Source organism: Myotis myotis, unplaced genomic scaffold (assembly GCF_014108235.1).
Source record: "Myotis myotis isolate mMyoMyo1 unplaced genomic scaffold, mMyoMyo1.p scaffold_m19_p_18, whole genome shotgun sequence".
Lineage (NCBI taxonomy): Eukaryota > Metazoa > Chordata > Mammalia > Chiroptera > Vespertilionidae > Myotis > Myotis myotis.
In genome coordinates this window covers 37,024,907-37,049,313 of record NW_023416322.1, presented here as the reverse complement: position 1 = coordinate 37,049,313, position 24,407 = coordinate 37,024,907, and the positions used below count along the sequence as shown (strand labels likewise).

Genomic DNA, 24,407 nt, shown 5'->3' with positions numbered 1-24,407 from the left:
CTCCCTCCCTCCCTTCCTGGGAACCCCTGGCAACCACTGACCAATCCTCTCGCTGTCTCCAGAATTCCATAGAATTAGAATCATACAGCACGCAGACTTTTTAGATGGGCTTCTTTCACTTAGTATCTACTTACTTTTTAAAAACCTCTCAATACATTCAGAAGCAAAAGAACAAATAGAATTTTGGGTGTCTTTTTGGCACTGTGCAAGGCTCTGAGCCACCAACGGGCATAACCTGTTGGACAAATATGAATAAATTCCCAGCATTGTGACTACCACATTAGCACATGGCCAATATGGAATTATTGAACTGAACTACAGTTCTAACACCTGGAAACGTAGGCATTTCTCAGTTCTCCTGGGCCATTCACTTAAAAGAAACAGATAGCTCTCGTGGGTTGAGCCCTTTATACGTCCAGGCACTATGCTAAGCATTTTGTAAACATTATTTCAAATCAGCATTACCAATAATTCCTTGAGTAGGTATTACTATCTCCGCTTTACAGATGAAAAACAGGCTCAGAGATGTTAAGAAACTTGCCCAAAGTCACAAAGCAGCTAAAGTGAACCTTTAATTCATACTCGGATGGGAACCTTATCTCCAGGCTCATGGGACACTGCTGATGAGCCCACCAACTGTCGCTGTGGCATCTGCAGAGTGGACAAGCGGCCCAGCACTCAAAACTCTACTTATTTGTACAATTTCCAGAACTACATGTTTTTCTCATCCAACCAAGGGAAACTTAAAAACCATCTCGGTCCCATGACTACAGGAAACTGACATTTCAGAATCAGGGCTTGGTCTGAGAGAATGGAGGAGGAAAACAAGGTTTGCTCATTACCTCCAAGATCATTCTAGACCAGTTCTTAATCCCATGCCGTGTCTTGCATCTTCTATCACCTTTTTTTTATTTTTTAAGCGGTAACCTTTTATAACACGTTTACTGAGAGGTCTTCCACATGAACTTGAATTGACTAATTTGAATTGAAATTCTCTTCTCCTTGCCTGGATTGCAAGGAAATCCCTTGACTTCACACCTTCCCTGTCCCTCTGCACCTCATTGTTTCATTAACCATCATATTCTGGCCATTTATCGATAGAAAGGACCTAGAATTGTAGAGTGCCAAGTCAGAGGGACAGTATCAGAGGCAGCCCTGTGGTCTCAGTAATAGGAAATGCCCCCTCCCCCACCCCGGAGAATTGAGCTGCCAGCCGCTGGCCTCCCTGGATGGGGGTGAAGCCTCGTCACCACACAGCTAGTTCCTAGCAGTCAGGACCAGAACCAGGAGAGCTGTGTCCAAACCCCTGTCTTCAGCCCGATGAAGGGATCTGATGGGTAACTGTCTCAGATATTTTCCCCTTTTCTTCACTCAGCTGGCAGTTTATAACAGAGAGCAGCAAGCACGCAGCACCGCCTTAGAACACAGAGCTCAGTACGCACTGGTTCATCGCCCGATTAATGACATTGATCCCCAGCTGTCCATGTTCATCCAAATATCAGAGCCCAAGAAGGTACCCTCGTGCCCCCACGATCCCCTTCCTCTCCCCTCGCCCCTCCCAGCCCAGGAAGGAGCTGTGCTGGACAGCCTGGTTAGACAGAGGGCTGTCTGCTCAGGGACCATGGCCATCGTGTAGGGAAGCTCAGGAAATGGTGAAAGGCTTTGAAAGCCAAGCCTGTGAGGCAAGAGGGAAGGTCACAGTGGGTGAGGACCCGGAGGGAAGAGACAAATGCGGTGGGTAGAGCTGGGGGCAGGGCTGGCATCACCTTCACCAGTCTGGGTGATGCTCTTACCAGACTTTTTCATGAGCTGCGAAGGGCCACAGCCGACTTCATCGTTCTCCACCTCTCTGCTCACGCACACCTCACTCTAACACATCTTCAGCTGTCATTTCCTGAGTGTCTCCTGGGTCCCAGGCATGCTGCTGGGTGCTGCAGATTGAAACGCACAAACTTGAACCTGACTCCAAGGAGGTACCTTTTCTGCTTTCAATGGGGATTTCACACTCAACGTAACTTGTAGGGTTTTTGTAAACACCAAGGGAATCTGTAATACTGTCAACAATAAGAAATACATTTAAAAAATCCAAGGGAGATTTTAGTTATGAAAATGCTTTGAGTGGGTGGAGTCTCTGACCCAACATGATTGCCCTCTGGCTCAATGGGATGTGTGACGGGTCACTAGTGTCCTCACCACCGAGAGGAAGTGAACTCAGTGCACAGCACCTGCTGGACCGCATGGAGGGTCTGAGGTCGGAGCAGCGCTCAAGTTGTAAATACATGAGAAGCGGTGAGCAGAAGATTCCCAGGGTGAAGGGGCTGTGCAATTAAATACTGTTTTATTTCGCTTTTACTTTCTTTGTCATCTTCTCCTCCTCCTTTTTCTCCTCCTCCTCCTCCTCCTCCTCCTCCTCCCCCTCCTCCTCCTTTTGGTTCTATACAGAGGAAACCAAATGCAAATCGGTACAGTGCTTTACTCTTTAGGGACCCAGGTACCAGGGGCCTGCCTGTCAGGAAACAAAGCCTGGGTTGCACAGAGGCCTGGCTGCACAGAGGCCTGGGGGCCGGAGGTGGGGCCCAGGTTGTTTACCGGCTTGTTCTGGGGCAGGAGGTGGAACCGTCACCCACAGCACTAACCAGAGGAAACTGCCTGTTCCCAAGGTCATTGCAGGCTTCCTGCCCAGCACCTGTTCCCTCAGCCTTCGGAGGGCCTTCACCTTCACCTCAGATGTTTTCCATAGATGGGACAGGAGGGAGGGTTTGTGAATGACCAACCAACTCTCCCAGCTCAAACCTGAACTCCTCGTGTATCCTGGGGCGGCGGGGGGGGGGGGGGGGGGGCAGGGGGCAGTGCGCTGCAGGTGGAAAGAGCACCAGGCTTTTGAACTCCTGCATTTAAATCCTGGAAAGCTGCATGCCCCTCCCTGTACAATGAGGAGGGGGTATAAGAAGCACTAGCTGTGAGGGTGAGCTGAGAGAGAGAGAGAGAGAAGCATCTATGTGAAAGAAACACATCAATTCGTTGCCTCCCACACTTGGCCCGATCGGAGCTGGGGATGGATTCTGCAACTAAAGCACCTCCCCTTGACTGGAAACCGAACCTGAGACCCTACCGTGCACAGGCCAACGCTCTAACCACTGAGCAAAGATTGTAACTGAATTGCAAAAAGCAATCCACTGTGGAAAGTGTCCATCACCCACCTAACATGCCTCCATGGCAGCCCCTCTGCTCTGCGCACAGAGCGGGATTTGGTCAGCCACCAGTGGAAACCCTTTGACTTGGGGGAGAGAAGACCCCGCTCTGGCACCAGGAACGAGTCGCAGTCCCCCCACCACACACAGTAACCCCATTCTCCTAAGGTTGGCTACGGATGTGGCTCCAGGAAAGCTTTTGCTTTCTTGAATAAAAAGGAACAAATTCAACTGGCCGGCCCCGTGTGTCTCCTTGCCATGTCTCCTTCCCTGGGCACGGACATGATGCCTGTTCCTCTCATCATTCTATTCATGTTCCCTTTCAATCCTTGCGCACACTTACAGTAGCTACATTAAGGCTCTTGTATGTTAATCTCTGTCATTTCTAATCTGTTTCTCTTGATGCTTTCTCTCCTGGTTATGTCACATTTCCTGTTTCTTTGGCATATCTGTATTTTTTTTTATTTGAAAGGGAGAGAAATATTGATTTGTTACTCCACTCTTTTATGCATTCATTAACTGCTTCTTGTAGGGCCCTGACCAGAGAGTGAACTCACCACCCTGGCGTATTAGAGTAATGCTCTAACCCACGGGGCTACCCTGCCAGGGCCTATCTGGTGATTTCTTGTTGGATGCTGGACATCATAACTGTCGTCGAATGTTTAGATTGAGTCGGCAGGCAATTTGTTTCCTTGCAGACTGACCTGCGCACTGGGAAGTTGGTGTGTGAGCCGTGTTAGGGGACGTCTAGCATTCTCCGCAGGGCCCAGGTGCCCTTCCATAAGGCTTGAGCCTGTGAACTCCCAATTCAATTCCCAGCTGCTCAACCGAGACTTCCCCCTCTGGCCAGTCTCATATCAAATGTCTCCCAGGCCTGGGGGAGCCCTGCTGTTTGTTCAGCTCTCAGCTCCCTGGGCGTGTTTTTCCTCCATCATTGTTCTTCGCCTGTCTTTCTGGAGTTTCACCCTGTCTGTACAACTTTCCATCTAGCCAAAGATCCGAGGGAGCCCCATGCAGATTCCTGAAGCTCTTTCTCCTGTTTTGCCCCCTCGTCCCTGGCGTTCTACTGCACAATGTCCACACACCTCGCCCTCGTCCAACTCCAATTTCTGTCTCCTCAGCCCAGAGAGACCGCCCTGCTCTCCATGGGACCCGCCTCCTGGGGTGTGGTCTGGAAATTGTCCCCAGGCAGGAATCTGGGGCAGCCATAGGGCTCCTGCCGTTCCCTTTCCCTCTTTTGGGGTTCCCAGTGCTGCGCTGCCTGTCGCCTACCATCTGAAACACTGGTTTCACGTTTTTTGTTTTGTTTTTAAGTCTTTATTGTTGAAAGTATTACATATGTCCTCCTTTCGCCCCATTGACCCCTTCTAGCCCACCACCACCCCTCACCCCCGACCCCAGGCCTTCACCACCCTATTGACTATGTCCATGGTTATATGTGTACGAGGTCTTTGGTTGATCTCTTTCCGCCCGCCCACCCTCCCCAGCCTTCCCTCTGAGGTTCTGCCCTCTGTCTATGCTTCTGTGTTTCTGGGTCTATGGTTTAATGTTTTTAATCTAGTTCTCTAGTTTATGGCACCAGGGCTACTCTCCGTAAGTGGAAGTGACCTCAAACACTGCTTAAATATCTAGTACATTTTAGCTCTGCTAGTGACGAGGGTGTGAAGTTGAGTGCGAGTTCACCGGCATGTGCCGAGGAACCGAAACTCGGGTGGGGAAGTCCTTGCAGCTAGGAGGAGTGTCCAGGTGCTCTGCATGCTCAGGCTGTTTTTTGTGCCCAAATTGTATCATTTTACCGCAGCTTAGCTCCTCTGAGCACTCCCTGTCCCTCCGTTCCTGCCGTCTAACACTTGGAATACCGACTTCTTTAGCCAGCACCCCCTCCAACACCTTCCCACACCCGCTTTCCGACCAGCAAGGGAGGCCTTCCGGGCCCAGGTGCACTCAGACCACAGAGGACTGAGACCCGCTGCTTCACAGGCCAGTGGGACGAGCTTTCTGATTCTCCCTGAATCCTATCTGCTTCAGGTTTGCCCCAAAGGCCCCTAGTGTGTCTGTGAAACTGTGTTGTGAGCAGCGATACTTAAGCAAACTGGAGCCATCGGGAAATAACGAGAGCAATGACCATCGGCCTCTGCGTGTCAGGCCACTAGGGGCTGAGGGTCCTGGAGCACTCACTGTAGGACCTGTGCCAGCTGTGGGCGCCCAGCAGAGGGCCTCCTGCTCTTGGTTTCCCAGGGCCTGCAGTGTCCCTCCCCCAAGCTCATGCCCTTGCCAGGGTAGCCCACCTCTGGTACTCAGTGAGGTGGGAGGACAGTCCCAGGCATTTTGGTATGAAGCTGGACAACGCTGATGCAGTGAGTCCAGGTTGGCCAAAGCTTTGTCAGAGCTGCATCGTGGCTCTGTACAGTCCCCCTGTACAGTCCTGTCTCCTCCCCCTTCCTTTCACGGGTAACGATTCCTGGTAAATGGCTTGTGCCCGAGCTCTGACTCCACCTGTTTCCAGAGCACCTGGCCTGTGACAGAACCACCACTGGGCGTTGGCAGCACATGGAGCCCGGGTCCCCCGCAGCCAGCGCCTCAAGGTCAGGTGGTGGGTGATGAGTCCACAGGAAGGGCACCCTGACTCCATTCTTTTATATATATATATATATTTTTTTTTTTTTTTACTGATTTTTTACAGAGAGGAAGGGAGAGGGATAGAGAGGAACATCGATGAGAGAGAAACATCGATCAGCTGCCTCTTGCACACCCCCTACTGGGGATGTGCCCACAACCAAGGTACATGCCCTTGACTGGAATTGAACCTGGGACCCTTCAGTCCGCAGGCCGACACTCCATCCACTGAGCCAAACTGGTTAGGGCTGGGAGTCCATTCTGATCCAGGCACTCGCTAAGTGGCTCACATGCATGAAGCGGCTCACATGCATGATCACATGTAATCCCACAGACACTCCCGTGGGAAAGGTCATCTTGTCCTCCCCATCGGTAAAGACCTTCCCTGGCCTCTGTCTGCAGAGTCGGGGCAGGCCCCGGGATAGAAGATGCATCATTATCTCAGGTCCCCTCCAGGCCCTGGGCCCTATCTTCTGCAGCCTGAGCCCTGAAACGGCTTCCTTTTCATCTCTGCCTCCTGTTTCCACCCTCCTGCGCCTCCTTCCTCCCCCGGCTCTCAATTCTGCAGATCTGGCCGCCCCCGCACGGGCCCCACTAAACAAATCAGAGGCACTTTCCGTGCCCAACCCCACTCTCGAAACTAGGAAGGTACGATGCTCTCAGCCCACATCCTGTACCTGAGCGAAGTTCTCACCGGTGGTTCAACCCAGACAAGCCTTTATGTAACACCATTCAACTTATGGCTAGCCTGGCGGCCACCAAGTCTAGACTCCCATTCATTTATTCACTCACTTATCAATGACGAACTCCCAGCGATGGGCCTGCTGTGTGCAGGCGCTGGCTGGAAGGACGCCGATGAAGGACCTTTCATTTATTCTCACACTTGTTTATTCAACAACGACTTACTGAGATCCCTTTTTGTTTGAGACAAGTCTTGAAGATCTGGTGGGGAGCTAGTCAAGTTTTGACCTCACGTTTTCCTTAGTGGGAGGGAGAAGGCTTAGCGTCCACTATTCAACGACTTCACTGTAGTCCAGTCTCACTCACAAAGTCCCGAAGAATGTCCAAGAGATTCTCAGTTCAGGTTGGATAGTAACTTCTCACGCCACAGGGGTTCCCGGGCAAGGGGGACATTTGGGTGTCTCCTGCTGTTTGTTTTCTTCCTCCCTAGTTCTTTTTGGGGGGCTGGGCCTTTCTCATTAGGTTCTCCGGGTGCCTCCGGGGCCTGCCCCTCTCACCAGGGAACAGCTAGGCCCCTTGAATCTGCTCTCTCTCCTCTCTTGCCCTGATGGACACTTGGCCTCGGCTACCCTCCCTCCCGGCGTCCCGCCTTGTGGGTGGGGCTCTCTTCGCACGCGTCCCACATGTCCCAGGCTGGCATACGTGGGAAGAGTCCCGTCGCTTCTGCCCAGAGGCTCATTAACAAAAGCCCCTTGTCGTTATGCCAAGGTTAGGGCTGAGCCAGGCCCAGAAAACAAGGAGGGGAGGTGCCAAGCCTCAGGAATGCTTGCGTGTTGGGGCAAATGAGGAAAATCCATGTCTCCATATTTAGAGCTGCACAGAAGAAATGGATTTTCTGCATTTGCCCCTTTGACCTTCCCTGGAGTTCTCCCTCTGCCTCCTCCTTTTTTGGGGTCCACCTGTGCCACAGTGAGCAGGTCATGGACTCATCCTCTCTCCCTACTCATCCTCTCACCTTCTCTGAGGCAATCCCCATCCCCAAAGAGACCCTTGCAGGACACAAGACCACGCCCACCAGGTATTGAGCCTCCTTTCAGCCACCACCAGAGGGCGCCACGTCCCCCAGCCTCCCACAGTGCCGCCGCGGTCCTAACGGGGGTTGTGGTCAGGCTGGGTGGATCCCCTGGGGCTGGTTTCCACGCTAAAGGTCATGCCTTTGCTCCTCCCTGGGTCGCCTTCTGGGGCTGGGGAGCCCTCAGACGCCATCTGGACACCAGTGATGTGGCATCCTGGTGGGCTTCCTGTAGGAACACCCCTTTCTGCATGGGTAGTAAGGCTGGGAGTGGAGTGGAGGGACGTCCTAAAACATTGTGATCCTCAGCCTCCACCCACGGGCATCTTTGCAGCTGTCTTTTCTCGGGTTCCATGGCTCCTTGTCCTAGGCCTCGCTGCTTCTCCCTTCAGTCAAACCCAATTAGAAATGTCTGCCCCCTGATTCCCTCCAGCCTCTGTAAACCATACCACCTTCAATTAAACAGAAGCAACCTTGGCAGGTAACGCTTTCTCACTCCAGACTTGGTGACACCTCCCAGACTTCCAGCCACTGCCTGACATCAATCACTGCAATCGAGTTGAGGAGATGGCCCTAGCCGGTTTGGCTCAGTGGATAGACCATCAGCCTGAGAACTGAAGGGTCCCGGGGTTTGATTCGGGTCAAGAGCACATACCTCAGTTGCAGGCTCCTCCCCGGCCTGGGCCCTGGTGGGGTCTCGTGCAGGAGGCAACTAATTGATGTGTTTCTCTCACATAGACGTTTCTCTCTGTCTTTCCCTCTCTCTTCCACCCTCTCTAAAAATCAATGGGAAAAATAGTCTCAGGTGAGGATTTAAAAAAAAAAAGAAAAATGAAGGAGCTGGAGGGTGGGCAGGGTCAGCCGCACCTGCAGCCTGACTTCCCTTGTCCATACTCCTCCCCTAGGGTCCAGCTGGCCTCTTGGACATGCGGGGCCTACTCTGAAATGACTTTGAACCCGAGGCCAGCCTCATACCCGTGCCAGATATGCCATTTCCTTAAATGTACCTTCAGTCAACAGCCTTTCAAGGCTGTTCTCACAGAGCCTCCATTGTGTCCTGGGTTGATTACCAAGAAGGAAAACACAGATAAGAGTCAGAGGGTAAACGGAGCCAGGTGATCCCGCTGCCCCTTTATCCCTGACTCCCCCCTGGCCCATTGATGGGGGCCAGGTTCCGGGTGGCAGGGCCTGCCGTGATCCCTATAAAAAGCTCCTGGGTGCTCGCTCAGGCCTGGAACGGGCAGGTAGGACTTCCCACCAAAATGGGCAAGTTGCTGATTCTTGTTGGTGAGTCTTCCCAGGTGGCCCAGGTCAGCTCTCAGAGAAGCTGCTCTTTCTCCTCCATTCACTCCACCCCCCACCCCCACCCCCACTCCCTGTGCTCCAAGGTCGCCTGCACTGTCCCTTTCTCTCTTGGGATCATGACATAGTGGGGAAGGAAGGAAGGAAGGAAGGAAGGAAGAAAGGAAGGAAGGAAGGAAGGAAGGAAGGAAGGAAGGAAGGAAGGAAGGGAGGAAGGAAGGAGGAGGGAGGGAGGGAGGGAGGGAGGGAAGGGAGGGAAGGACCCTTGAGCACCGGAGGGCTTCAGATAGGAGGGGAATGGATACCTAGTGACCAGGACAAGCTCATTTCCCCCAGGTAGGATGCTGGAGCCTCGCCTCTCCCATTCTAATGTCCTGTGATTCTTCCACACGGCCAGCCACAGAGCAGGAGCTCAATGCACGGTCCTGACCGAGGATTCATCAGCTGACAGGAGCAATTAATAGGAAACAAGAAATGGACGAGGCAGATTTTCTCTGAATACATACTGCGGGGACAGGTGTGAGGGGCCTGGGGAGGGAGGCAGGAAAGGCCTTAAAGAGCTAATGCAGTTTCTCCCGCGCTAGCTCCTCCCCACAGAGCATGCCCACTGTGGCTAGCAGCCCAAGGAGAGGGATCGGTGGGCGGGGCACAACAGCTCCTCCCACTTATGATTGGGTGGCTTGAAAGGGATTCAAATTCAGAAGCATCCTTTGAGTTGAAAAGTACCAGTATAGTGGAGTTGGTGCTAGAAAAGGTGAGTTCTGGTTGTCAGAGTGAAGGGACCGCCATGGGAAGGGGCCCTCGGCCTGAAACCGGCCTTGGGCACCTCCAGTTCCTCCTCTGCCCTTCTCTACCATTTGGCTTATCTTTAGGGTCCATTCATTCAAAATGGACCTTATCTTTAGGGTCCATTCATAGGGTTGACTATGTACCAGGGGTTCTGCTGGGTAGCGGGGACTCAGCGGGGCAAGCACAGTCCCTGCCCTGAGGAGCTCAGTCTAGTGGGAAGTCCAGCAGGCTGTTATCTGTCAGTGCGGTAAGTGCGGTGATGGAGATAAGCCACCGCAAATACCCGAGGAGCCTAGAGGGAGAACAGAGACCCAGCCCGAATGCCACCCTCCGGGGAAGTCTTCCATGACACCCTGTGCGCGTCCCAGTTTCATCACTTGTCACGTTGCGTTGCAGCACCTTTGGGCTTACAGGTTTGACTTTCCCGCCAGACTGTGAGCTCCTGGAGGGCAGGGGCCATGTCTAATTTTATCTTTCTATCTCCAGCACCCATCACTTAATAGGAGTTTCTAGAAGAATAACAGCCCTAGCCAGTTTGGCTCAGTGGATAGAGCATCAGCCCTCGGACTGAGGGGTCCAGGGTTTGATTCCGGTCAAGGGCATGTACCTCAGTTGCAGAGTCGATCCCCAGCCCTGGATGGGGTGCATGTGGGAGACAACCAATCAATGTGCCTCTCTCACATCGATGTCTCTCTCTCTCTCTCTCTCTCTCTCTCTCTCTCTCTCTCTCTCTCTCTTTCTCCTTCTCCTTTCTACTCTCTCTTTAAAATATCAATGGAAAAATATCCTCCAGTGAGGATTAACCAAAAATAAAAATAAATAAAAATAACAATAAATCTCCCTGGTTCCTGAGCTCCGCACTGTCATCTGAGCGTCCAGGTCGCTCACTGAATCCTACCTTAGCTGCCTTCCCGGAAAGCATCAGGCAGGGTCCGTGCTGGGGAAGGGCCTGTAGAGCAGAAGGGGCATCAGTGCTCAGCTGCTCTTCTCCACTTCCTGGCCTGTGTTCTCCGCTTACTGGTCCACTCCCTGCAGGGAAAGGGTGACCTGCCCCCCTCTGACCAAAGTCTCTTTTCTTCTTTAGGGCTGGTCCTCCTGCTGCAGCTGGGTAAGTGCCCCATGTGAGGGTGGGGAGTGCCAGGGTTCCCTGCGGAATGGGGATCATCTCTAACCTCCCTGCCACTCCAGGCACAGCAACCAAACTTGTGTGCTACTTCACCAACTGGAGCCAGTACCGCCCTGGCACTGCCAGCTACATGCCCGAGAACATGGACCCTTGTCTGTGCACGCACATCATCTATGCTTTCGCTGGCATGGCCAACAGCCAGATCACAACCATCGAGTGGAACGATGAGGTCCTCTTCGCCGGCATCAGTGGCCTCAGGAACTAGTGAGGCAAGGGCTTGGGCTCAATGCTGGGTTGGAGGTTTCCAAATGGGCCTTTAGGACGTTCCCCGAGAGAGACCAACACCAGGACACCTAGTCTTGGAGTTCTGACCAGTCACTCTCGGGCGTCATGGGCAGGGCCGTCCGCATGCTCTGCCCAGGACAGGCAGGGTGCTGTCATTTTTCTGAATTATTTTCTCACCAGATTCTCAGCCTTGCAGTCTGTGTATTCCGGGAGGTGCCCTCCTGGGGTCATTGTGAAGACTGCCCCCTGGAGTTTGTGAACTGTGGTGCATCCCACACCAACCTATACTCGAGCTCCCAACAGAACCTAAGATGGTTCTTGTGCCAATTAAACGCTGAGCTTATTTACTGGGTGACTACTAGGTTGGGCATTTTTCTAGGTGCTTCCCATGCTAGGAGAAGAATATCGCCTTTTCTGGAAAATGTTATGTCACCTTTCTTCATTCTTGATGTTTTCATTTTCAAATTTGGCGGTAAACCTCTACTCTCCCTAATAGTCCCACAGACTCTAGTTTTGTTCTGTAGCAGCAATTCAGCAGTAGATGTAGCATTGAAATAATTATCCTGGTAAATATGGTGCCAGATGCCAAGATAGGGTCCTAGGACTGAAAGAACAGTTTCTTGCAATTTCCTTCCTTCCGCAGTGTATATCTCCATATTGCAGATATAGCCGGTGTCACTCTCGCACACCATCCGAACAAATAAACCATATTTTGTTATTTTCACTGGGTTGTACGTGCGAAATTTGAAACGTCCTCTCCATGGAATCATTCCCTCGTCCAAAGACAACTGTTGCTTTGGTTTGTATATTGTTCGAAATTTATGCAGGAAATAATCCAGCACAGGTTGAATCTTGAAAAGTCTCCCCAAGCGACTGTCCATTTCGGCGTTATCATTGAAATGCCAGAATGTCCATATTTGCTCAAATCTATGGCGACTCATTGTCTGTGGAAATATAGGGGTACATAGCAAAGGATCTGTTGACCAATAGTCTTTCAAGCTATCTTTTCTTGTTTGGCCCATCAGAATAACTAGGCCAAGGAATTTCTTGATGTCCTTCTGGGTAACCAGAGACCACTTTAGTGTTCTAGATGGTGTTTTGCGTTTCATTGCGGTTTGATCGTGATAGTTGGACAGCTCTTTGCACAACATCTCAAACAGTTCATCACCAAAAAAGATATTGGTCACAGAGGGTACAGAGTCACACTGAGACGGAAATGTAGTGACCCCAGCATGACCTTCAAACATTTGTAAGCGTGGTGGTGTGTCAATTTCAGACCAACAATTATCAGTGGCTTCGTCAGTGTCGGAATCACTTGAAAGCACCGCCACCTTGCGCTTCCTTACAGGCCTAATAATTTCACTGTCAGTAGAATCAGTAGAATTGCCTCCGGAATCGTCAAAACAGTCATCCGCATCTTCGATCTCACTAGGAATCTCTGATAAATTATCGTTAAATGCTTCCGGAAGAGTATCAGTTTCGTTGGTTTCCTTCCTTTTTCTGAGAGAGGGCATTTCTAAAAGCGCCAGGAACTTGAAGATGAAGACTATTCGAATGACCAAAAGACAATGTAACTGCAATGCTTTATGGGTTTGTGCAATTATATAGTTTTTCATAGATTGACCTGCACAGTTTCCACCAATGACAACGCTTCATTCGATGTGGACTGTGCCGCGCCAGCACGGCCAAGGGTGTCTCTGAGTGGGGGGGTGAAAGGATTAAGGAAAGACAGATAAGAGAATAATAGCTGGGTCTCGGTGGGACGCTGCTCCCTGAAGAGGAGACAACGCCAGCGCCCACAAACCGTGTCTTTATTTTATAGCAGATGCCACGAGGCAAAGTAGGGGCGTGATCATGTTGTTTACAGCATTCTCATGAGTCTCAACCTCACTCAACTACATGCACCTGAACTCTATCACAAGGCACGTGGGGCTATGTGTTCGGACCATAGGTTCAAGCTTACAACCACAGCCATTGGCTATGATTGTGCTGGGAGGGCCCTGCCCTCCAGCTAGGACTTGCACGTGCAGTGAGAGGACCCTGTCCTTTCATTAGTCCGAGGCTTGAACTTGCCAAAACACGGTAACCGCGTCCCACAGTGGACAAGACAGTGTGTTGACATCTAAGGTCCATAACAGATGGCACGCGAAACACGAGAAAACTCCTGAGCGGTACTTAAGGTGCTACGTTCATTTGTGTAACAAAAATACCAATTACAAATAAACATTTTAAAAATTACACAGTTCTGATGCCCCTTTCACTCTCATGTGTGCCTGGGTTTGGAAGGTGAATTAAGTGAAGGGACTCAGAGTTGTTGACCAGATGTCCCATTGTGTACCGAATGTCCTCATAAGTCGGCAGCAAAGAAGTCCCCAGAGTTGCACCAGGTGCTGACTCAGCCATTCTGTAAGCTAACTACAAAACCAGAACTTGAGCTTAATTTCTCATGGATTTGACATCTTTAGCACATATTTCACAGCCACAAAAGCATTTCTGACTCATGGTTCCCCAGGCCTCGCTGTGGCTTGCACTTCAGCCTTTGTACGTGTCTGGGTTGCTGTCTTCATCTTAAGAGTCTACACACCCGAATGGCTCCTTATCGCGTTGCCCTGGCTCTGCGGGAAGGAAGTCACTCTTGGTATTCCCCCAATCCTCACTCCAAGTCCCTTCCTGCTGCTTTATTTATAAAGCCAACACTTATAAAGGGTACTTGATGGGCAGGCCCCATAGAAACATCCACTTGCTAATCTTCATAAGACCCCCTAGGTCAGCGGTTCTCAACCTGTGGGTCACGACCCCTTTGGCGGGCGAATGACCCTTTCACAGGGGTCGCCTAAGACCATCCTGCATATCAGATATTTACATGACGATTCATAACAGTAGCAACATTACAGTTATGAAGTAGCAACGGAAATAATTTTATGGTTGGGTCACAACATGAGGAACTGTATTTAAAGGGCCAGAAGGTTGAGAACCACTGCTCTAGGTAGTCATGGTGATGATGCCCACTTTCAGGAACATGGCACAGAGAGGCTGAGAAATGGCATAGAGTCCTGCACCTTGGACATGCATTGGAAAGCTGGCAGTGTGGTTCTGGTGTCTGTGACCTTTCCCACACCCTGGGCTGTCCTTTGGTGCAACCACGCCATGAGACTACCTCTCACTCCCAGGCCAGGCTGGATATTCTAAAAGCAATCTTCTCCAAAAACATCTTCTTGATTCTCTCCACCTACCTCTGCCCATTTCTTTGGAACCCTTAAATCCAGATGCGTAGCTGCCCACTCATCCAGCTGGTCTCCTTTTTAGTTGGTTCTAACTGTTACTCTGGACTAACTTGTCCGATAGCACTTAATTCAACAGGTCATAATTTCCTCTTTCATTATCTGCCTGCAGCAGTGATAGTGAGCCCTGTGTCTTGTTTACTCAAACAGTCCAGCACTCACATGGTACCTGGCACAATGTAGGTCATGATTAAATAAGTGAATGAACATTAATAAATACCTTGAAACAGATGCATTCCCCTGGTATTTACTCTAAGTGCAGTATTGACTGTAAGGTTATAGAAGACAGGAATTGTGCCTCCTCCCTTTCTTCCTTCCAATTTGTGACTCACATTTTCCTGGAAGAATGCTTTTTAAAAAATACGTCCTGATTAGAAAACTGTGGTACATCTACGTGATGGAATACTATGCTGCTGTAAAAAAGAAGGAATTCTTACCATTTGCAACGGCATGGATGGAACTGGAGAGCATTATGCTAAGTGAAATAAGCCAGTCAATGAAGGGAAAATACCACATGATCTCACTCATTTATGGATAATAAAGACCATTATAAACTGATGAACAAAAATAGATACAGAGGCAGAGCAGCCTCGAACAGACTGTCAAACTACAGTGGGAAGGCTGGGGAGGGCTGGGGGGCAGGAGGGGAGGGTAAGAGATTAACCGAAGGACTTGTATGCATGCATATAAGCATAACCAATGGACATAAGACACTGGGGGGTAGGGGAGGCCAGGGGATTGTCAAGGGTGGGGAAAAAAAGGAGACATATATAATACCCTTTGTAGTACTTTAAGCAATAAAACAATTAAAAATATATATGTCCTGCCTGATTTCCCATATGCTAAGTCCTATGAAATGACAACACTCTCAGCATATACTTAAGCATTTTTTAAACAAGAAGATATATTGACAACCTAGAATGTTTAGTCCATTTACATTTAATGTAATTACTGGTGTATTTAGGTTTAAACCTAATTTTTTTTTTTTTTACTACTCCAGTCAACTAACTAAAGGGAACCTTTACTGAGACCTCACACCCATGGGGCTTATGCAGGAGGCCACCCTGCAGGGCTGGAGGGCATGCATTTGACCTTCTTCTTAGGGTGGAGGTTGGTGGTGGATTGTAACATTTAATGGCGCAGACGTGCAGGCAAGGGAAACACTTGGGACAGATCATTTTTGTGGAAGTTGCATTTCTGAATGAGCTGGAGGAGGGAAGGCTCACTAATGTCACTTAGCAGGCAAAGCACCAGGTTCAGGGTGAATTTTTTCTGGATGGTAAAGTCTGAGTGTGGCCATCCTCTAGCTGTTCACTCACAAGAATCAGATGCTGCTGGCTGGGCAGGGTGCCCTCCTTGTCTTGAAACTGGGCGTTAACATTCCCAATGGTGGCACTGGGTTCAACCTCAAGGGCGATGATCTTGCCCATCAGTGTTTCACAAAGATCTGCATCTGTCGATTGGCTGCCTCATTGGAGGGAAAGAGCTAAATCTACACTCCTTGACTCACATTTCAAATCCTGCTTCTCCTGTTTGGAGGAGAATAACAGTTGTGAAAAGGGAAACAAGGAAGGAACATCTTCAGAGTGCAGACTAGTCTGGCAAATGCATTCTAGACAACTGTACATAGGAAATTTGAGTATCTGGACATTTATTCTATTTTTTAAAAAGGCTGTGAGATATTCTAGCATCAGGGGAAAGAGATAGAGTGAGAGCATGTTAACCTGTTTCTGGAAAGGACCGCGGAAACCATCTGCTACCAATAGATGAGGGTGAAATAGCCTCTTAGCGCTCTCCACACAGAGAGTGTAGCCCACTGTACAAAACCATTTTGAATTATGTAAGCTATTCCGTAATGGAGCTTATTAGTATGGTGTCTGGGCTTGAGCCCAATCCTTTCTTCTTATAGAGTAAAATCAAGATAATATGGTTTCCCTGTCAATAATGGGTTCTTAAACGGGTTTGAGGTTTATGAGCACTACCAATACCAACATTGACTTTGGAGGCAATTACGACAAATGAGAAACTGATAAGTCACAGGAGGGGGGTATAAAAGGCAGGTTGAACAAGGGAGTTTCTACCCCTGAGGCAAGATGGCCAAGCTCACCCTCCTCACTGGTAAGGAACCACCGCCACTCTGTGCCCTTGAGCCACTCTCTCCCTCCTGCTTTTCTGCCCCTTTAAAACCTTTGAACTCAACCCAATCGCCAGAGATGATCGCTTTGGGGAAAGCACAGGGACACTGTTCCTTTCCTGGTGATAGGTCTCCCACTGCTCGGCGGTCCCCTCCCTTCCCCAAGCCTCAAGGCTCATGGCCCTTTAGTGGTCTTGTGAGTGGGAGTAGAGGGGAGTGGGCTTCTAGGAGAAACCTTAGGACTTTATCGGCCTCAGAAGGTTGGAGGGTACAGAGGTGTTAAAGGGACTCGAAGAGTGAAGCGTAGGGAACATGCTACTGTGCGTGAAGCACCGTGTGGAAAGGCTGCTGTGTCCGCAGACGTGTTCCTCCAGCTCATTGTTCTCTCTGTTGCTTTAAGGTCTGCTCCTTGTGCTGACAGCCGAGATAGGTATGTATGCTTCTTGGCAGGGACCCCCATATTGTTCCTTTTTCGTTTCTTCATCATTTGGAAACTCAGCATGGCCCTCCGTCCTTCTACATAAAACAAAGACTATTAATTAATTTTTTTTAGAGAGTTGGAAATTCCTTAACCAAGTTAAGGATTGAGATCATTCTAAAACCCCAACGCTAATATTAACTAGACAGTGGTCTCACACATAAATGTTAATAAAAAAATAACATGACCAGGCATCTTCATGGTGCCATTTGCTCTGTTAAAAGCATTTTCAAGTCTGTCATCTCACTGAGTCTATAAAACAACTATTCGCTGAGAGGAGGAAAAGGCATTACATCCATCTCGCAGCCCAGTAAACTAAGGCAGAGAATGACTTATCATATGACTTGTCCCAGGAAATATAGGGAGGTCAGGGCAGAATCTAAACCTGGAGCCAGAACTCTTGACTGTGAGAGGATAGTTTGTTTCCTTCTGAGTGAAGTTATTACTCAGGGAGACAGCTACACGTGCTACACAGACTAATACCATCATCCTACCTGGGTTGTAGTTTCCAAATGAGTAAAATGGGAAGAATAGTAGCACCTACTTCATAGGATTTTGGTGATGATTATTGAATGAATTTAAATAAATTACTGAGAGCAGTGCTTGGTAAATCATAAATGCTAAGTGAGCATTAGTGTTTGCTAGTGTTAATTAGCATGCTGAAGGGACTAGGACAGTGGTTCTCAACCTTGTCTGCACATTAGAATCACCTGGGAATCTTTTTAAAATCCTGAGTTCTGGGCCTCATCCTCTGGAAATTCTGTTTCTTTGTTATGGGGTGGGGCCACAACATTAGTAACAAAGAAACAGAATTTCCGGAGGATGAGGCCCAGAAATCAGGATTTTAAAAAGATTCCCAGGTGCTTCTAATGTGCAGCCAAGGTTGAGAACCACTGGACTAGGGTAAATTTAAATCAGAGTTTACTGCTTTAAGGTTTTATCTCAGCAAAGGGCACTGATTTCTAAGGGTCTTTAATTCTCTCTTGAGGGACAGAGCTACCTCTGACAGATATCTTCAGCCCCAAATTGCCTGCTAATTATGGGTTGGCCACAATACACAGGGATCTCAGGCACATCTCCCCCCTCCCAATTCATTTGGAAGTCTGTGGTTTCTCAGGCAATCAGAGACGGTGTCATCCCCAGGGAGCTTGCTCTCTCATTGTTTCTCACCTCTTCCTCTGGGGACCAGGTTCTGCCTATCACCTGACATGCTACTTCACCAACTGGGCCCAGTACCGGCCAGGCCTGGGCCGCTTCAAGCCCGATGACATCGACCCCTGCCTCTGCACTCACCTGATCTACGCCTTCGCCGGGATGCGCAACAACGAGATCACCACCATCGAATGGAATGACGTGACCCTCTACCAGGCTTTCAATGGCCTGAAAAACAAGTAAGTGATGAAAGGACTGAAGTTTAAAATCTTTTAACCTTTGAGAATAGTTTGGATGAAACCTTCCACAGTGGCCTCCAGGCTGAAATTCCAAACAGGCCAACAAGCAGCACACAGATAAACTGCCAGCTTTCTGACAGTTTCCATGACAGGGGTGACCCTCACTTAAGGGCAATGGCTGGCTCTCAGGAGGGGGTCATCAACTAAAGTCTAGCTCAGTTGCCAAGGGAAGTTTAGAAAAGTCCAGTGCTATAGACTCAAGTGGGAACAACCTTCTACTTGGAAGCAACCTGAAGCTGGCACTGATGAGCACACCGTGTCCGCCATCTAATGCCACCACTCCCACAGTTGAGGAGGAATGGATGAGAATGAAGAAACCAGTATGAGAGTTGGCGTGAGACTTCTCCTGGCTGAGCAATCATGAAACCAGGTGATGTTGAAATGATTTCGCTTTCTTTCCATTTGTTCTGACACACTCTTTGCTTCTTTCCCCTTCAGAAACAGTCAACTGAAAACTCTCCTGGCCATTGGCGGCTGGAACTTTGGGACTGCCCCGTAAGTTTTGCAAGATGACTTCCTACACCGATGTTATGACAAGGTGTCAGGACTGTGGAGGCAAGCCCTCATCCTGCCCTCTTGGGGTCTCCCATAGTTTCACTGCCATGGTGTCCACTCCTGAGAACCGCCAGACTTTCATTGCCTCGGTCATCAAATTCCTGCGCCAGTATGGCTTTGACGGACTGGACTTTGACTGGGAGTATCCTGGCTCGCGGGGGAGCCCGCCTCAGGACAAGCACCTCTTCACTGTCCTGGTGCAGGTGAGCTGTGTTCCATGTCATTTTTAAATTCAAATTCATTTTTAAATTCCAGTTTGCATTCGATATTCTTTAGTATTAGTTTCTGAAGAGCACACAACCCATTTCATATGCAAGATCACTGAGGCCATACAGAAAACCCAGCTCCCTGCAACCTCAGTGGGAGAGGAAGGACCTGGATGCCCTATTGCCGTGAGAATGCTGAAGAAGGAAAGATGGACGATTGATTAAATTTAATTCAAAGAATAGTCATGAACGTCAACTTAGAGTTCACGTTCATAGACGTTCTCCTACTCTTGCACAGGAAATGCGTGAAGCTTTTGAGCAGGAGGCCAAGCAGGTCAACAAGCCCAGGCTGATGGTCACTGCCGCAGTCGCTGGTGGCATCTCCAACATCCAGGCTGGCTATGAGATCCCCCAGCTGTCCCAGTGAGTGACCACTTGTCCCCAGCTCCTCTGTGTCGCTCGTGTAAGAGACGCTCATCCTTAGCCTGTCTTGCTATTCAGGGACCTTGTTGAGGAGGCTTTGGGAGGGGTATCTTTGCCTGCAGAGGTGTGGGAGATGACCACCAGAGATGATTTTACCTGCTTTACCTGGACTGCAGGTACCTGGACTACATCCATGTCATGACCTATGACCTCCATGGTTCCTGGGAGGGCTACACTGGAGAGAACAGCCCCCTCTACAAATACCCGGCCGACACTGGCAGCAATGCCTACCTCAATGTGGTGAGTCCCTATACAGACATATATACAGACCAGAGATGGTGTCCTAAATCACATGGGGATTCGGGGACAAAAGGCATCATAAATTTAGTCAGGTTCTCAAGTGGAAAATCAGGTTGCTATAATTAATTAACTAGTTCCCATTTACAAAAAAAAAATAAAAAAATCACCAACTAATTAACACCAAACTGCCAATTTTATCAGATAGGAAAGAAGATTAATAACAAGTGCTTCTTTAAGAAAAGAAAATGAGGCACTACTACTCATATTTCAATAAATTACAAACTGTTTCTCTGATCTTTCCTGTCTTCCTATTCCCCGGTTGCCTTGTCTAATTCTACTATTCCAATCTTTGCACATGTATGCCATGCAGAATTTCAGCCATTCACCAACAGATCATACCAGGAAAATCATGAGAAAAAAAAAAAAAAAACTTAGTCCTTCACTCATGGTTTGAATGGGAAAAGTTTACCTAAAGCTTTCATATTGGCGTGTCATTAAAAGAAGTTAGTTGAATAAGGACAAACCACTTCAGTAGAGGTACATCAGTGATGCTCTAAAACACTGCAGCAGGCACAACCATACACAAACACTGGGCTAACCACTCATTACCAGGCCTACAGCCTGGTGGGGCCTCTCTCTGACCTGCTGCCATTGCAGGATTACATCATGAACTACTGGAAGGACAACGGGGCCCCAGCTGAGAAGCTCATCGTTGGATTCCCATCCTATGGACACACCTTCATCCTGAGCAACCCCTCCAACCATGGGATCGGGGCTCCGATCACTGGCCCTGACCCTGCTGGGCCCTACACCAGGCAGTCTGGGTTCTGGGCCTACTATGAGGTATGCTCCCGGCAATCTGAGAGAGGCAGAGAAAGGTGGCATTCTCTAGGCCAGGGGTTTAACAATATAAAAGCCCAACATGTCTTGGCTCACTTAACAAGTAGTTGGCTCATTACGGGCGGCAAGATGAGCACTCATGTGGCACGTTAGGCTGGATTCCAAATACAGAGAGAGTAGGAAAAGGAGATACCATCAGCGAGATTACATCAGTGAACAGACACTGCTCGCTGCCTGCCAAGGCATTCTTTGATTTAAGAGCTTCTCCCACATTGAAAATAAATGACCCACATGTGACAAAGGATCAAATCCTAAAGGAACTGAGAAATTTGCTTGATAGAGCTCTAGGCCTTCCTTTTCAAGTAGCTTCATGCATCCCTTCTCTATTTCCCTCCCCCATGCCCTTTACCCCTGCTACATGGACACTTTGCCCACCTCTTGACCTCTTCCTTACCTCCTCTTAGATCTGTCCCTTCCTGAAGAATGGCGCCACTGAAGTGTGGGAGGCTGCTGAGGATGTCCCCTACGCTTACAAAGGCAATGAGTGGCTTGGCTATGACAACACCAAGAGCTTCAAAATCAAGGTGGACTGTGTTCTATGGATTCTTGTTGCCTCTTTGTTCCCACCCGTAGCCCTGGAGCCCCAGGCTGGCCTTGATGTCTGCACTTCATTGGATTTCTCTGTAATTACCACAGGCTGACTGGCTGAAGAAGAACAGCTTTGGAGGCGCCATGGTCTGGGCCATCGATCTGGATGACTTCACGGGCACTTTCTGCAACCAGGGCAAATTCCCCCTGACCACCACCCTGAAGGACGCCCTGGGCCTGCAGAGCGAAAGTGAGTTGGAGTTGAGACCCTAAGCCTCAAACTTGAGAGACGTTTCAAAGCTTTCTTTAAAGTCAAGGAGTCATGGTCCAAGGGATTTGATGACTATTGCTCTATTCATATTTGGTAATGTTTCAATAATGGTGGGGAGAACAAACAGGGTTCTTCACCATTCCTTTATCCATGACTCATTTCACAAGCAAGATTTTAGCATCTATTAGGTATTAGCACTAAGTAGGTATGGCAGAGGATCCTGAATACATAAGTCACAACCTCTACTCTATAGAAGCTTACAATCTAATGGGAGAGATACTATTGATGAGATTTCAAAGCTAGATAACAAAGAAGATATTCTATGGTGAAATCCCAGAAAAGGGATAAGAAACCTCCTTGTGACTTTATGTCATTAAGGTCTCAATGCACCAGGGGAACTAGGAAGGAGGAAAAAAAGACAAATTATGCTTTGAAGGATGAAGAGGGAGTTGGTTGATAAGCAAAGAGGAGAGGGGAGGGCAGGCATACCAGATCAGGAGACTGAAATATGCACAGACATGGAAGGAGGAGCTAAGAAGCAAATCCAGGATATTAGTTCTCACGCATCAGACACGCTAACAGAAAGCAGGGGGGCTCAGGATCTGGCTTCTTTCTTTTAGGTTGCAAAGCCCCAGCCCAGCCCATTGCTCCCATCACCGAGGCTCCCAGTACAGGTGGAGGCAGCGGCAGTGGCAGCGGCAGCGGCAGCGGCAGTGGCAGCTCGGGAAGCAGCCCCGGTGGCAGTGGATTCTGTGCCAACAGGGCCAGTGGCCTGTACCCCGACCCCACTGACAAAAACGCCTTCTACAACTGCGTGAACGGACACACCTTCATTCAGCACTGCCAGTCCGGCCTGGTCTTTGATGCCGCCTGCTCCTGCTGCAACTGGTGATGTCTTTGCCAGACACCACGTCCCTCATTCCAGCTCAGAAATTGTTGTACAATAAAGGGTTGAGCATTACTGTGCAGTAGCTTCTACTTCTTTCCTGTAGGGTCTTGAATGTAGTTAACCCCAGTCTCCCAATGACATACGATAGCTCCACCAGCCCACCAGCCATGTGGTTTCTATGGTGAGCACCCAGAGCAGGCACGGCTCTCTCCTGGGTGCTGGGTGGAGGGAGCGGAGGGATTCAAGGAAGATGCCTGGTCCTTTCATTCTCAGAACATGTACTCAGAGGAGGGTGGGAGGAGACAAGGATGTAAGAGTCAAATAAGGACCCATAAACAAACGTGTCTCTATACACTCCTTTAGAGCAGAGATTTCCAACTGGTGTGTCAAGAATTTTTAAAACATGCAATATCTGACTCTTTAGGCAGATGCACTGACCTCTTTTCCCTGAGAACGTCAAATAAAAAAATGACAACAGACAGCACAACAATAGCCATCCAGTGTGAATGAATCAAAATTATACCTATTTTTTTTTTTTGGTGTTGCAGAATTTTAGTAATTAGTTTATGTGTGCCATGAGACGAAAAAGGTTGAAAATTGCGGTTTTAGAGAACTATTTCTAGATGTTCAAGGGATGCAATAGTGAAGATTTGGAGGTAGTTTATATGTGGAAATAAGAGAGGAAGTGGGTTTGAGCAGGATTGGGGAGGATTAGGAGGGATAGTGAGACAGAGGAGTTGGGGTACTCTGGGAAGGCAATTTAAAGCGAGGAGCCTGGCCCATGTAAAAGTTGGGAGGTTGTATGTAAATTTCTTGAGCTAAACCCAAACAAATTAAGCTTTATTATTTAAAATAAACTTAAGAATTTAAATCACTTCGATAAATTGGAGGTTGAATTCATCCATCAATGGACACTTAGATTGTTTCCACATCTTGGTTTATAAATACTGCTGCTATGAACAGGGGGTGCAGGGGTCTCCTTGACAAAGTGCTTTCATTCCTTTGGAGACATATCTAGAAGTGGGACTGTTGGATTATGTAGTAGTTTTGTTCTTAATTTTTTGGAGAAGCTCCATATAGTTTTTCATAGTGGCTGCACCAATTTACATTTCTACCAACAGTACACAAGGGTGCCCTTTTCTCCACATCCTTGTCAAAACTCACTATCTCTTGTCTTTCGATGAGAGTCATTCTAACAGGTGTGTGGTGACATGTCACTGTGCTTCTGATGATAAATATCTTTTCACACACCTGTTGGCCATTTGGATGTCTTCTTTTTTTAAAAAAATATATTTTATTGATTTTTTACAGAGAGGAAGTGAGAGAGACAGAGAGCTAGAAACATCGATGAGAGAGAAACATCGATCAGCCGCCTCCTGCACATCTCCCACTGGAGATGTGCCCGCAACCCAGGTACATGCCCTTGACCGGAATCGAACCTGGGACCCTTCAGTCCGCAGGCCGAGGCTCTAACCACTGAGCCAAACCGGTTTCGGCTGGATGTCTTCTTTGGAAAATATTTATTCACTTCCTCTGCCCATTTTTTTGTTTTCTAAATCCTCACCCAAGGATATTTTTCCATTGATTTTTAGAGAAAGAGAGAGGGAAAGACAGAGAGAAATATGGATGTGAGGGAAACACATTAACTGGTTGCTTTCTGCGCACACCCTGACCAGTATGTGCCCTTGACCGGAGTCAAACCCAGGACCCTTCAGTCCACAGGCCAACACTCTGTCCACTGAGCCAAACTGGCTGGAGTTGCCCATTTTTTTAAATTGAATTGTGCTTGGGTTTGTGGGGGTTTTTGTTAATGAGTTGTATGAGTTCTTCATGTGTTTCAGATATTAATCCCTTATCCGATATACCGCATGTAAATGTTTTCTCCCATTTTGTTGATTGCTTCTTTTGCTGTGCAAAATTTAATTTATT

The 24,407-nt window shown here is 48.7% G+C and overlaps 1 protein-coding gene and 1 long non-coding RNA gene across 2 annotated transcripts; one reads left to right on the top strand and one right to left on the bottom strand.

Annotated features, from left to right (window-relative positions):
* The first annotated feature begins 1,679 nt into the window (after window positions 1-1,679).
* LOC118673569 (acidic mammalian chitinase-like) lies at window positions 1,680-22,524 on the top strand. The gene is made up of 12 exons (XM_036344567.1): window positions 1,680-2,289; window positions 10,736-10,759; window positions 16,878-16,907; window positions 18,145-18,346; window positions 18,845-18,901; window positions 18,999-19,164; window positions 19,466-19,590; window positions 19,767-19,890; window positions 20,548-20,733; window positions 21,195-21,314; window positions 21,427-21,568; window positions 22,210-22,524. The coding sequence occupies exons 1-12, from the start codon at window positions 2,142-2,144 to the stop codon at window positions 22,479-22,481; spliced, it is 1,596 nt and encodes a 531-aa protein (XP_036200460.1). The 5' UTR covers window positions 1,680-2,141; the 3' UTR covers window positions 22,482-22,524.
* LOC118673570 lies at window positions 15,320-18,463 on the bottom strand. The gene is made up of 2 exons (XR_004973412.1): window positions 18,245-18,463; window positions 15,320-16,993 (listed from the first exon to the last, which is right to left on the bottom strand). It is a non-coding gene; the product is annotated as an uncharacterized LOC118673570 (long non-coding RNA).
* Window positions 22,525-24,407: the final 1,883 nt, after the last annotated feature.

What these genes read in the sequence shown, in the direction of transcription:
- LOC118673569 (XM_036344567.1), top strand. Translation starts at nt 2,142, where the DNA reads ATGATTGCCCTCTGGCTCAATGGGATGTGTGACGGGTCACTAGTGTCC. An exon ending in TGTGCTGACAGCCGAGATAG is followed by an intron (nt 16,908 to 18,144) that starts GTATGTATGCTT and finishes TCTGGGGACCAG; the next exon opens with GTTCTGCCTATCACCTGACA. An exon ending in TCTTCACTGTCCTGGTGCAG is followed by an intron (nt 19,165 to 19,465) that starts GTGAGCTGTGTT and finishes ACTCTTGCACAG; the next exon opens with GAAATGCGTGAAGCTTTTGA.